This window comes from Fistularia commersonii, chromosome 3 (assembly GCF_037954325.1).
Source record: "Fistularia commersonii isolate RoL2024-O1a breed Wild chromosome 3, RoL_Fcom_v1.0, whole genome shotgun sequence".
NCBI lineage: Eukaryota > Metazoa > Chordata > Actinopteri > Syngnathiformes > Fistulariidae > Fistularia > Fistularia commersonii.
In genome coordinates this window covers 6,863,375-6,877,511 of record NC_141286.1, presented here as the reverse complement: position 1 = coordinate 6,877,511, position 14,137 = coordinate 6,863,375, and the positions used below count along the sequence as shown (strand labels likewise).

The 14,137-nt window shown below is 37.2% G+C and overlaps 1 protein-coding gene across 1 annotated transcript in view; it reads left to right on the top strand.

The window, feature by feature from the left end:
* The window catches only part of LOC147235355 (lissencephaly-1 homolog A-like), a 34,540-nt gene that overhangs the window by 4,178 nt on the left and 16,225 nt on the right, over positions 1-14,137 (top strand). The window contains exon 2 of the mRNA XM_086143201.1: positions 3,725-4,031. Within this exon, the coding sequence (XP_085999327.1) occupies positions 4,000-4,031 (32 nt within the window). The 5' untranslated portion in view covers positions 3,725-3,999. The remainder of the gene's footprint in view (positions 1-3,724; positions 4,032-14,137) is intronic.

Here is a 14,137-nt window from a genome sequence, read left to right as displayed (position 1 = left end):
TTTAAACAATTTCATGCAAGGGCCTTCTGTTTCAGAATTCAGATTTGTTTGATTTTTGATTGAAAAGACTGTAGATTCCGATTTTATATGCTTCTCTGATCATGCACAGTTGTTACCTTGTTTGCACAAAAATGCCCAGTTAAATCTCTCTGCATAGAGCCCTGACATACACTCTCAAATTAAATAATTTGATAATTTTGAATATTATATTGGACAAATATAGTCTGATCTTGCAGACTCTACAAATAAGATGGTTATTACCAATAACCCAATATTTTGTCATCATTATACATATTAATGTCTGCCTTTTAAGTTCCTCCATGGCAGTGGAAAAAAAAATTGAGATTTGTGTCAATGCAAAACAGGTGACAGGTACAACTCTGAAAATATTTAAAACTACAAACTAACCAGACACTTAAGCATCAGCTGCTGAATTAGCGCAATTTAAAGTGGCCTGCAGATACATCTGTCAAACTGGGCGAGAGAGCATATGCTGAGTTTTTGTTGCTTTCAAAGAAGAGCCAGTATAAGCACAGCTCTTCATGTAGGCTTTGTCTCATGAGTGTTTCTTGGATTAGTGTTGATAATAATATTTATCTCTTGTTATCTTTCAACATGTAATGTGGATTTTTGGTAATTAGAATTCTGTCAACTAAAAAATGTCCAAAAAGAGCAATTTAGATCTTTCTTAGAACAATTTCTGGATTGTTCAAAATTTCAGTTAATCTATAGTTTCATTTCATCAGTATCACACTTGGTAGTGTCAAGCAGGACCAGTGTAATGATCTGCTAATTGCTTTGTCATATAAAACAGATTTGATCATATGAAGCAAAGGAAAACCCTTAGAAAACGCATGCAAGTATATTGATGATTTGTGAACACTAAGCTAACCGTGAAGTGATGGGTTCCAAACTGTGGTCCAATAACTTAATACTAGATCAGTGTGTCGTTGTGCATAAGCATCGATAGAAAGCCTGTATGTTGAGCAATAATATGTGGCAATTCCGATTCTACCTTCGGGATCAGATCAGAACTTAAATGTTGGGTATCCCAACCCAGCTTAGTGACGTAATTGATTAATTACCTTTATCGTAATTTTGACTTGTTGAACGCTGGGAATTATCTGGGAGCTCAGCTGATGCTGTGTGGCAAACAAAAAAGTATGAAGGCGATAGCAAATCCTTGCTGTTTGGATTACAATTTTGGAACAGTTTTCAAAAGCCTCTTTTGTATAACAGAGTCTGGTGCTGTATTAAGTGCTGGGATATACCCAACTTCAACTTTTGATACAACCTCTTCATTAATCTTCCACGGGTAACATGGATCTGCTTCTCATCTGATATTTAATTTGAAACCCAATGTAACTGATTCCTACTGGTCAGCAACTGCAAGATCCAATTTCAGTTGCACTTGTAAATAAGCAACACTGTTAAGTTGAAAAGAGATTCTGCAAATTGGTGATATGGGCTAATTATGATATCAAATACAGGCTTATCACATTCATCGTATGGTTATCTGGAACCAATATGCTATACACACAGCAAACAATACTGATATGAACTGCATTATCTTACCCAATAGCTCCTGCACTGTCACAGTCTAATTTTTACTCTATACTTTGACTTTGTTTGGTTAGTATGCACATTTATGACTGGAATTCATCAACAGAAATTAAATTTTATACAGAAATTGAATTTCATTTTGCTCAAAGTTGTTTTCCACAGTTTTTCCTATAGATATGCAGGTAGTTAGAGATGCGTATCTTTAGAGTGGGTGTGGCTCAAACTGCTTTTTCATCCTGTACACTACTGTCTTATACCAGTGGCAACAGTGGAGGGTCTCTATTAATTATTTCAACATGTCCTCAAAGCTGTCGACTCATCAAGAAATTTAGGGTGACATCTCAAAGCAGTCACCACCATTTCTGTAATGGGCTCTTCATTGTGCCGGTCTGTTGCTAAAGAAAAGCAAGAGAATCAATGAGAGGAAGAACCGTTAGGAGTTAGATTTATGGATTCAGCAAGACACGGCTATATTTTGTGCTGAGCCAATTAGCCTGATTATGTGATTCTGCAATCGTTTTGTTCAGCACCACAGCCACAAATGAGATTTGAAAAGAGGGGAGTCTTAAAACTTTAATGGATTCACATAGTGGTGACATCTGCCAAATATACAGAGGGAAGTATCAATATATATAGATGTCCTAAATTTACATACAGCATATTCTGTGTGCAAATAAATTTTAAGCCTGTGTGATGACTCTATTGTTAATCTTGCTCTGCCCTCAGTAGGATTTTTTGGGGGGGCATCAGAGAGAAATCTCCATTAAGGCAGACATATGTAGTCATTTGGACTGCTGTTAGGTGGTGACATCATTGCTTTCTTGTTTTGCTATGAACTACAGCAGCTACTGCCTGCAGTAGTTCTTCTGCATTGTTGAAATATCAGTACTGCAACTACAACTACATGCAACTACAAGACTTTTAGAAAGGTAGAGCTGATTTGGTTAAATATAGAGCTATCCCCATAGATAATGTTTCCATCTTATGTGTCTCATTGCACATTCTAAGTGCAGTGCGTCATATCTAATAATTAGATTTCAATTTTGTAATTCCTCATTATTTTTTGTGTGAAAATCACACAATAGGGCTAGCTTTAGACTAGTGTATATGAACATCCTCTCAGTCAATAATGATGGTCCTGAAAATGGAATGCAACAGTTGCATCAGTTTATTTCCAGATATTTCACTTGGCAACTCTCTACATCAATGAGTTAGAGCTATTTTTGAGCACAAGGTTTTTCTGTGGCACGTGTGTCTGAAGGACTGTGTTTTGTAGTTTGCTCAGTTTTGTTGCACGTCTCGACGAGGAAGTCTAATTGGCTTTGTTTGTACCCTTTTGTTTACTAATCTAGCAGAGATTTAGTCAGGCTGCTCCTCGTAGACCCAAGAGGCTTATTATGGCTCACTGTTAGTATTCCTAGTAGGAACCCCTTTTTGTAAATTGTTTTGCAACCCTACAATAGACTACGACAGAAGCAGCTCTTAAATTAATGCTAAACATTCAGGAAATTTTTGCTAATGGCTGCTCACATCAAAACTTCAGTCTTGATGACAAATTATTTTTTTACAGCGGTACATAATGTTTCAGATCAATACTAATGAATTTTGAGCTGAAAGCACATGATGCTTCTGTCATCCAACCAGCCGGCTCTTGAGGAGGTGTTATAATGGCCTGATGGTGTCATGGAATCTGACAAGGGTGCAGTGATTTGTTGAACCCACTTGGCTATGTCCTGTTTTTCTTCTCTGCTGGCAACCTGGTCGGAGAAGTACGTTGCTTGGAGAATGTGGGTCAGCTCTTGTGTGTACACAGAATGGAATTTGCTGCAAGAGCACACAAGAGTGTCCAGACCAGACTGGCGACATGACAGACTCTGAGGATATATTGAAGGAGGGGAACGAAAAAGATAATGGAGTGATTTAAGCAGAGAACCTTTTAAGCTTTTGTTTTATTGGTCTGCTAATTAATGGTACTGAAGCTCTGATACAGGAGCAGCAATACATCGTGGCTTGTAAGGTTTTCATTGACTTTTTCCTCTATGTATAAATTGATGGAGGCATTGATGCAGTGCTTCTCTGGCCTATAAATATTTTCATCCCCACTCTTCATGTTATCTGTCATGCATATGTAATACTGACTTTTTCCATCTCTCCACTCCAGATGCAGTGTAGACTTGGCTGGTGACTGGTCTGCAGGCTCTCCACTTCTCTTGTCCCTGGAGTCAGCCAGTTGGGGGGCAGATTCCTGCATTCCCCTCTTAGTCTGAGTCTTTGTTTGGAAAAAAACAACCTCCTGCCATTGGAGTACACTCCTCTTCGCTCGTGTTGCTTGGATCAGCACAGCTCATCTCCTGACCGAGGAGAGCGAAGCCGCTGCGCAAGATTCACCTTCTACCAACTGATCCCTGTCATCCCCAAACACACCAGTCCGCCACTATGGTGCTGTCACAACGGCAACGAGATGAATTGTAAGTTGACAGTGTACTACTCATGGCTGAGTATAATGATGTGGCCGATAAAAATTTACTCGCATTTAATGCAATGGTTTTGTCAAGCCAGACATTCATAACTATTGCATCATGGGGTTCAGTGTCTTTAATTTATTTTTCATCCCAAACTCACATACTTAGCCTTTCACATGCTGCTTACACTGCTATCCATACAACCACCCTCTTCTGATTTTACAATGCAATACTTGAGTTAAGTTTCGTCATCAAGGTTGTCAGGTGGTTTGACGGTGCGTCCCAAAAGATAGTTATCATCCATCCCAATTGGTTTTGTTGGAAAAAAGTATTTTCAAACATCACTAATTCATCAATTTTGTAGTTGTTATTAACCTGCAATACATTAACTATTTCTAAATTTGTATTTTAGAAAACCTCATTAGAGAGGTGAAAGACAATACATATATTTGAATTAGATTTTTCCTAATGCATCCCAGTAAGTTAAGTATCAGTGTTAAAGATATGTCTGTGGAGGTTCACAGTGATCCAAATCATGGTCAATTCTTGTCAACATATGTTTGAAAATTGAAACACACACATACATTTATACATAGTATTTTTAATTTAGATAACTAGACTGCCAGATTTTAGCAAGGTAATTGGCAGAATTTTTTTGATTGTCTAACTTGTTGTTTTCCTCCTTGGCAGTGGTGCCAAGTAATAATCCTTCAGGGTTAAAGATACTTGACCTCCTCTGAGGTTTATTCTCATGGATGTGTTGATCCTAGTCTAACATGTCTGCATGAAAATGTTTTGTGTTTAACATTTGCCCAATATGACTGCTGGGGCAGAGGAAGAGTGCTTGTGTTGCCTCTAAACAGTTAAGCAAACAAACCCTTATTTTCTTTGCCCTTGAACCTTTAGGATCCTCACTGGCTGTTGTCATTGCTCATATTTCAGTACAGTTATCCCATATAAAGGACGATGTGCCTGTATTTGAAAATTGTCCTCGGACTAAAATGGCTTGATATTGATCCAGATTTCCGTCACAGTATTTCAGGTTGTTATTTTGCGGCTATGATTTCACAGTGTTATGAGAATAAGTAAGTAAAGTCGTAGTCAGAATATTTAAGATCTGTGGAAGTACTAAAATTCAAAAGCAACACCATTATATTGCACATCCAGTTTAACCATTTATTAATAGTATAAATATTTGATTAATTAAAAAAAAACATAGGTCATGTAAACAATCCTACAGTGACTATTCATGCTGATATGCCTGAATTAAGAAATTGAAAGGTTGAAAAAAATTCCTGCTTGTAACAGTCAGCCATGTGACACTTGGAAAAAAGCTTAATGAATGATTTTGCTGTATCATGGTCATGGTATTATGGTAGCCTACCTGCAATCATTACAACATAACGCAGATGAAGAAAATTCTGGATGTAGCATTATCCAGAATTAGTGGAATATGTCAGTCTGTGATGGGCATCGGCCGATAATTGATTTTACCCTGCTGTGTCTGCGGGGTTGTCCATTAACCCCCGAAGTGGGGGATAAAGGTTAGAGCAAAGGGTGATCAGACAATCTATAAGCAAGTTCATCTTTAAGACCTCTACTCCCATTTATTAGAATTCTTGTTAATTCTAGTTTAAGACAGCAGCATTTTTTGTGGGACTCTGCCCTGTGATGTTTGAAAAAAATTATAGTCCTCTAACATTTGTGTTGCATAACAAATCTGTGCTTTAGATTAGAGCTTTGGGACGGATCTCATGGTATGGGGGGGGATCAACAGTGACTGGCTTCTTTTTTTCCCTCACCTTTTTCATAGGACAGACTTTACCAGTTAGTACTTTTGAAATGGGAACTGAGCCAACCAAGTACAAGGAGAACAATGCCCATCATAGATACGACTTGAAAGAAAAATCAAATGGGTACAATATATGTTGTAGATTGGATTGAATTGAGTGGAAGAACTATAATCCCAAAAGCCACTTCTGATCCCTGGATCAATACCAGAATGCATTTTGAAGGCTATGTTTTGCTCCTGCCCCCATAGCTATATCAAATTCAGCATGTCATTCAATATGGGGGGACTACCTGGTAAATGGAACTGATTGCGTCTAATGATAGTTTTATTAGAGTTTTCCCCCCAAACCAATGTTTATCACATGGAATTTTGGCTAAGGAACCACCTATTCATAATCTGTTATTTCTTATCCTCACTCAGATATTTCTTTATTAATGACTGTTGATGAAAAACCCTCTAGAGAAAATGCTCTTACTTCCGGATCCAGTGTAGGCAGTTGCTGTTGAGCTCTATTGGAATGCTAATCTTCCATTAGCTATTTGCCATTCAAGCGAAGCTGCCAAGACCCCCCCCCATACCTCTTTTCCCCTCCGTTGATCAAGTCTGAGGCACCACAGCTTCCTTTTCAGGAGGCGGGTTGGGAAACCAAGCAGCACAGTAGAACATAGGCAACATGGCAGGGGGTTTAGTGGGAACAGTGTCTCGCTTGCTATTCAACCTTTTTTTTTTTCAATGGGCTCCCTCCTTTCTTTGTCAGACTTGTTTATATCAGGCAAAAAAAACATTTTTTGTCCTATTAGATTGAAAACTCCCATTTGTTTTTAAATGTGTTTTATCCGTCAGAGCAAGTTTTTTTTTTCTAAAATATACAAAAAATCATATAATGCTATAATATCTGAATGGCAGCATGGAGCAATTGATAAAACCGCTTATTTTTATTTCGGTCTTGTTATTGCTAGTAGACATTTACCTAAACAGCCTGAAAGGCAGTGTGACTTTTTGCAGACTTTTAACCTTGTGAGGAACAAGATATACTAAAAAGAGAAATATTCTTTGTCCGCTAAACTGGTGCTGTTTTGTCAGCAACCCAGTCAGATGCTGTTATTGCGCAGCATCCTCACAACAACACTATTTTTGTGAGCTTGGCCAATGAAAGCACATTTGTGTTTCTTTACAGGGTCAGGGGACTCATCCCCTCTAGCATGGGGTAAAAATAGATAGAGAACACAAACTATCTGCTCCCCTGAAAGACCTGGAGGCACCCTTGTGCAGATAGCCTTTTTGTTTCCTCTGTTCCTCCTCCTTCGGACTTGGGCGATGAGATGGATTTATTTAATTTATTTTTGTTCTTTTTCCATCATCCCCTAGCTTTCATGATGACATAACAATAAACGCCAAGACCTGACTGAAACACTATTCAGTATTCAAAATTCTGTTTTCCAAACTACCCGCAGTGTGAAATATTTTAGACATCAGTGAATTTAACAAAGTTTTGCCAAAGGTTTAAGAACAGATCTGTAGGGTGGTCAGGTGAAACTGTGTAGAGGAAAAAAACAAATAATCCCCAATCAAGTAGTTGTTAAAGGACCTACAAGTCACATCGCTGTCTGCAGACAGACATAATAACCTAGCCCAGAGTATAACAGTTTCTTATTTCTTCCAAGAAATTTATTTTAATAAGACATTCAATTAACTTTATTTGCGTAAATAACAGTACTTCCTGACCTTTTCATCTTGGATCTGGTTTAAAACCCATTAGTGCAAAGCTTGTTCATTTTCTGCAGTAACCACGCAGACACCGACTATCGTAAGCACTTTCTGTTTTATGTTCATTCGGAATCAGGCCTGTGAAGTGTTGAATGGCCTGAGTGTGTTTGCCAATATATCCATAATATTAATAGCAGTAACAGCAACAACAATAATAATAGCCTTGATATAAATCAACTTGTTCTCCCATTGTGTAATTTATTTTCTGTATGATCGGCCAACACCTGGTACTTCTGGTTTCTGAAATTAGATCAGATTTTGGCAGTTATGTTAACTGCTTCATCAATTTTGGTTCATAACTTAAGTGATTGATGTACATTAACTTACCATCATCAATTTGCAATTAATAATGATAAATATATTTATATTATTTTTATAAGTACTATCCGTCAAGGTGCTGTAAAAGTGAAAAGGGATTGGACACAGGTTGGACACTAATGAATAACCACATACATTCAATTAATTTATCCCTGTATCCTGTAGAGCGAGAGGCAATGCATTTAGAAGCTTCCAATTAATTTACTGTATAATGTAGTCTGTGGGAGGAAATCCACGCGGACATGGGGAAAACATACAAACTCCATTCATATACGTAATAGATTAGAGTGAACCATTCGCAATGGTCTGATGCTCTGAATTACTGAAATAACTGCTACAATCATTTTTGTCACGACAACTGCTGATGATTATCGTGATGTTGATGAGGTGCACATACCCATACTAACAAAATAACAGGATTTACACATGATGACGTCATTCAACTGCTACATCATGTATGGTGTAAGGAAAAATTGCTCATTTAGGAAACTACTGTAGGTTTTCAAAGTCAAGCTTCTAATGTTTCAAATGTGTCTGTCACAAAATGACAATAGAATCCTCCAGCTCAGAGACCGAAACAACCAAATCCATCAGGAAAAAATGTGTAGGGTGAAAGCAATAGTGGACTGGCAATTTTTTTTCTATACCATCAATAGCTGTTGGTGTGTTTGAAAGTCTATCTGCTTTATTAAGTGACTTGTGGGTCCTGTAGTAACTGATTCAGGATCGTTCATTTTTGTCTGTGCTAATTAATCCTGAATTATGCTTTTGAAAATACACTTATAGATAATTTGTTATACAGCTGGTAGTTTTTGATAGTATAAGATAAATAAATGAATCGATAACCATTTTTTACACTTGGTATCAAATAGCAGATGGTTTCAATGTCATTAATTGGACATGTTTTTGTCTGTCTGTATATAAAAAGGAAATTGTAATAGTTGAAAGGTTGCCATCTGTGTTCAGTAATTCATCTTCAGTAGCCGTTGTGCATGAGTTCTTGAAGTGTAGCAATTTTTTGTTTTAAGACCAAAGCGTCTCCTTTTTCAATATTTGTCCCTTTTTAGTTCTGAGGTAGTCTGTCAAAATCTTAATTTTTGTGTGGAGGTATACAGTAGTTTGTCACAAGTGTGTAATTTGTATATTAAAGTGGACTAATGTTTACTTGCAAGAACATATGCATACATGGTATCCCAAAGCATCTCTCCTGGTGATCACGGGACTGAATATGCTTGTGTGTTTCAGCAAGGAATCCAGCAGTAGAATGATCACATTCTAGTTTTGGGATTGAAACACAGGACTGATAGATTGGCATGAACTGTCTGTTACTCTTCCACAGTGGTCATGATTCAATATCCATTCTTATATATATGATCCAATTATTTGATTTTGAAACTGTCGTCAATATTGCTGTCCCTTAACTATAATGACTCCAATAAGTTAATCGTAAGGTGCCACTGAATGACAATTTCCCATTACATGAGTTTCTGGAAATATCATTTTCACTATATCCAAATCAGAATTGCAGTGACCAACAAGATTCAGCACACATTTTTAATATTCCAAAGGATTTTGTATATAATAACTGTTAAGTTGCAGATGCACAAAATTCTTGAAATCAGATACATTAGTCGTCTGAAAGTTTCCTTTGACACAAGGTAATCTAGTCCTGATATAGTGGACCAGCTGTCCTGTGTTACAACAATATATAGACAGTAGATTCACTTATTGCAAACAAATATGACTGACCTTACGGATTGCATCAGCAGAAGTGAGCTGCATCAGAAAGACAATTCACAGGTGTTTTAGGTGAACCACAGGTGAACCTACCTGTGTTTCTGATTGTTCAGCGTAAACGTGCAATTGTAAAAGTTTTGACAGAAGAAAACTGTGAGAGCTTATCAAACTTCCATAATTTATTGATTGTGAACTTGATCATAAATGTAACTGGAAATTGTGATTGACATATAATCACAATTAAGGTTAGTCATTGTCTGAATTTCTGGATTGGATAAAAGACTCCCCATTGAGCATTAAAATTAGTGGCCTTATGTAGCAACTCAGAGACTTGCCTGAATTCGAAGTTGCCAATGATGGAAAATGAACTTGGGAGATATATCCAGTTTTAATCTCCATCTCTTTATCAAAAATTTGTGGGTGCATTTATTTTGCGGTTAATCTTGGTAGTTGCCTTGAGGTAGCATGCTTAATTTCTGCATCAGCCAAGCGCTGAAGTTCCTCTTCATCAGTGAAGCAAGAGAAATGGTAGATTGGTTACAGCTCACATGGAGATCCAAGTGTAACTGAACAATTATGCAATCTTGTCATATGATTTTTCTGGAATGTTTTTCAGGCATCAAGGTCACTCTTAGAAGACATAGCTGCTGAGCGCTGTTCTTATGATGCAGGAATGAGCTTAACTTAGCTTCCTACCCGACTGCTGCTTCTAATACACTCTTTGCTCTTTTGTTACCTTCAATCAATGAGACCTTAAGTAGGTAGAGTGCTGGCACTTTCTTAATAAGTCATTCACAAGTGCGTTAAGAGCTGTCGGGTCACAAAAACTAAAACAATAATTATTTTCTCCCATCAACTGAAAAGATTAATCTGAAAAATAGAAAGTACACTTTGTTGTCCTATTCTTACCAGACAAACATATTATATTTTTCATTTTAATTTTTTTGATGGGGAAACAAAACAGACTACTCATGTCAACGTCATGTTGACATTGAAGTCATTTTGTAATTCTCGAGTAAATTCGAACAGTAGGAAATTTAAGATGGCAATGGACTTTGAATATAATTTCTCTATCGTAAGGTTTGTCAATTAAGTTGGGTGAATAAATGCTCAGCTTTCAGTGTGACTTTAGCTTCTCTATATTAAACCCTTATCCAGAGTTCTTAAAGATTAATTTTCTGGTTTATAGCTACTCTATTTTAGGGCTGTGCTTAGACCATTGAACCCCTAACCTATTTTGGTAACATGCTAGTGTCAAACTCCAAAAATATTGCATTAGTTTTGTGGTTCCAAAGGCACTGAAGTTACTGTACTCATAGAATGGTTGCATCATGTGTAGGTCCAGTGAACAGAAAGTTTTACAAATTGGAGTTGATAACCAAATACCTGGTGCCAGGTGCTCAGTACAAATTTTGCTTTTAGGAAAGTGTTTGCTAAAGGTGGTAAACCCTAAAAATAACCAACAAAGACTTAGCATCATAATACTTGCATGGGTCTCTTGCTGGACTTTTCCCCCCTCCTCTCCCCTTAAAACATTAGCTACTACTCTCCTAGGAGATGCTGTAAAAGGGAGCTCAGGCAATTTCTGTTTGTCACAGTAATTAATTGCCATGGTGAGCCAAATTTAGTGTGATTGTGGTCAGGCTTTTCCAAAGTAAATGCACAAATTGCTTGCTGCAGTATTTGGATTTGTGAAATTACTGACCTGAGGAAACACCAGGTCAAACATGAAATGTACAAGTGTGTTCATGTTAACCTATCAAATCTGTAGCTAAAAATGCCTGGCACTTGACGTTACCTCTCCATGGATGTCAGAACCTAAGTCAAGCATCAACGGCATCATAGATTTGGTTTGTAAACTCCCTTCGGTAAGAACGAGCTGATACTGGATGGATTTCACATTTTCTGCTTAGGAAAGTTCAGCTGTTTTTTAATTCAGTGTTTTAGTTGCTTTAGTTTTGAAGCAGTGTTGCAGTGGATACTGATATATAGTTGTGGTTGAAATATAAATGGAACCAAATGCAAGTGATCTAGTGCTGGAATAAGGCGGAAGTGTTGTCAAGGGTAGACAAATTGGAAGGCCGACTCGTATCTTTTCTCAAAAGGATGAGGTCATGCGGCCGTGCCTCATTTTTCCCCCATTCGCTCTGTGTGACGCAGGCCTTTCTGTCCCTTCCACTTTGTCAGGGGTTTGAACTATGTAACTCCACAGATAAAAGATTAACAATTAACCACGGCGTGGATGACTTGGAACCTTCATAGAAACAGGAAAGAGTTAATCTATCTATTAACAATGCACTTGTTGATACCATACAAATTCATCAGGGCTCTATTATTGTGAGGGTTTTTTTCCTTTCTTGCCTTTCGTTTAAGACCATAGAAGAAATGTATGTTTTGTGGCTTTTCTATTACACCCCCTTTATGTCCACTTACTCATCCTGCCATCTTTTTCACGTCATCTCGCTGTTGGCTGCTAGTAACCATAGGAACCAGCCAGTTTGCTCTCCTTCTGTCCACATTTGTAGACATCTTTTATGCTCTTAGGGGTTCTTTACTTATTAAATGGTGGTGTAAGTGCTTTGCTCATTTTAGGGAAAGCAATGTTCAGTGCTATGTGTTTTTATTTTCTTTGATTTATAATTTCCCAATAATATCACTTTTATCATTCCTCCTTGGCCTTTCAAGTATGCTTCAATTTGTTTGATAATAATAAGGAGCTGTAAAAATACATTATCCTAATGTTGAAGAGTTCGAGTCTCTGCTGTGTGCAAATAATTCATTGGTGTGCTTCCTCAGATCTTACAAAAAATACTTTAGCTGATGAGGTGTGGTGTCAATCGACCTGAAATCTGTTTTACCATTTAGTTTGCATAGAGCAGTGTCCCCTTATCTTGATGTTGGATATAACCCTTGCAGCAACAGAATATAACTTGTCCATTACCAATATCATACCTGTCTATTATACTGACAAATGAAAACAATTTTGCCATGTTTTTGAAATACAATGACAATAAAAGGCTATTCTATTCTTCCTAGTTATCATTACATTGTTGCTTATAGAATGGGAGCTGATATTAGTTTTCACTGTTTTTATCTTTGTGATTCTCTGTGATTTTTGAGGATAGGCTATTATGTATTTTGTGCTATGCATTTGACACCCTCTGATAGGTCTAAAGAGCAGTTTCAGGGAAGTCTTTTTAATTGTTGAATATATTTAAAACAGATCTGTTACATTACTTTGGCTTTTAGTCATAACTATCATTTAACATTAGAGATTAAGTCAGCTATTTATTACTGTAATTTCCGGACTATTGAGCGCACCTGACTTTAAGCTGCACTGGCTAAAAATAAGTGAATAAATATGTGTACATGTATAGGTCACACCTCTCTATAAGCCGCAGGTGTCCACGTTGTAACATAAGATATTGACACAGAAATATTTATTTTGAACATTTGATTAAAAATGGCAATATCCACAAATAGGTACTGGAAATGCTTTTTTCCTAACAATCCCAGTAACACGGCTGATGAAAAAGATTAAGTATAAATAACATAAGGAACAGTCCATCAATCCAGTTTCTATCCCTGCTTTGTCCTACTCCACCTGATCGCTATCTTTGCCTTCCTCCAGTGTGCTAAAACAATTAGTCGTCTTCTTCAGTGTCACATTTGAATAGCCTCAGAATTTCACAGTAATTTTATTGGCCTGATGTGAGAAGGTTAAATGTTTTGGCAGCATCAAGCTCGTTAGCCTAAAAACATCCATAAATTAGCCGCATCAAAGTGTGTGAAAAACGTAGCGGCTTATAGTTTGGAAATTACGGTTGGTTTCAGGTGTCAGTTAAATAATATTTAACATTTGCCTATTTATCCTCGTCTATTTCTTGTATCCTGTTAATCCTTTAGGGTGGCATTCATCATCTGCTTGTACAATTTTTGTAATTGAGATGAATCACTGTGCGGCATTATGCTTCCAGGTTGTTCTTACATCCTTACATTTCACAAGGAGGAGGGATAGTGAATATTTCGGTAGAAGGATGCTGAAGTTGGTTCTATCAGTGGGGAAGAAAGATTAAAGAAGGAAGACAGGAAGACTAAAGAAGAGAAGACTTATGGAAGTAGTGGAAGAGGATGAGAAAATGGTTGGTCTAAGACAAGAGAATGCAGAAGATAGGATTATTGAGGATGGTGATTTGCTGTAGCAATCCCTGAAGGGAACAACTGCGAGGGGTAGATTTACACAAATCATATTTGTGCAAAATGATATTGTAGCATAAATGTTACTTTCTTAATGTCAACTATTTGTTTGGCTGACAATGAATTCTACCACTAACTTCATAATTTCAATCAAGCTCAAGCTCCCCTTCAAGCACCCTTACTTCAGTTTAGTGCTCAAAAAGATTAATTGCCATTGGCATCTCTACAACATCAGATTGTCCATGTAGTTGATAATTTGTCATTTCTTTATTTGCAACCTGAGTTTTGTCACTCTTGAATT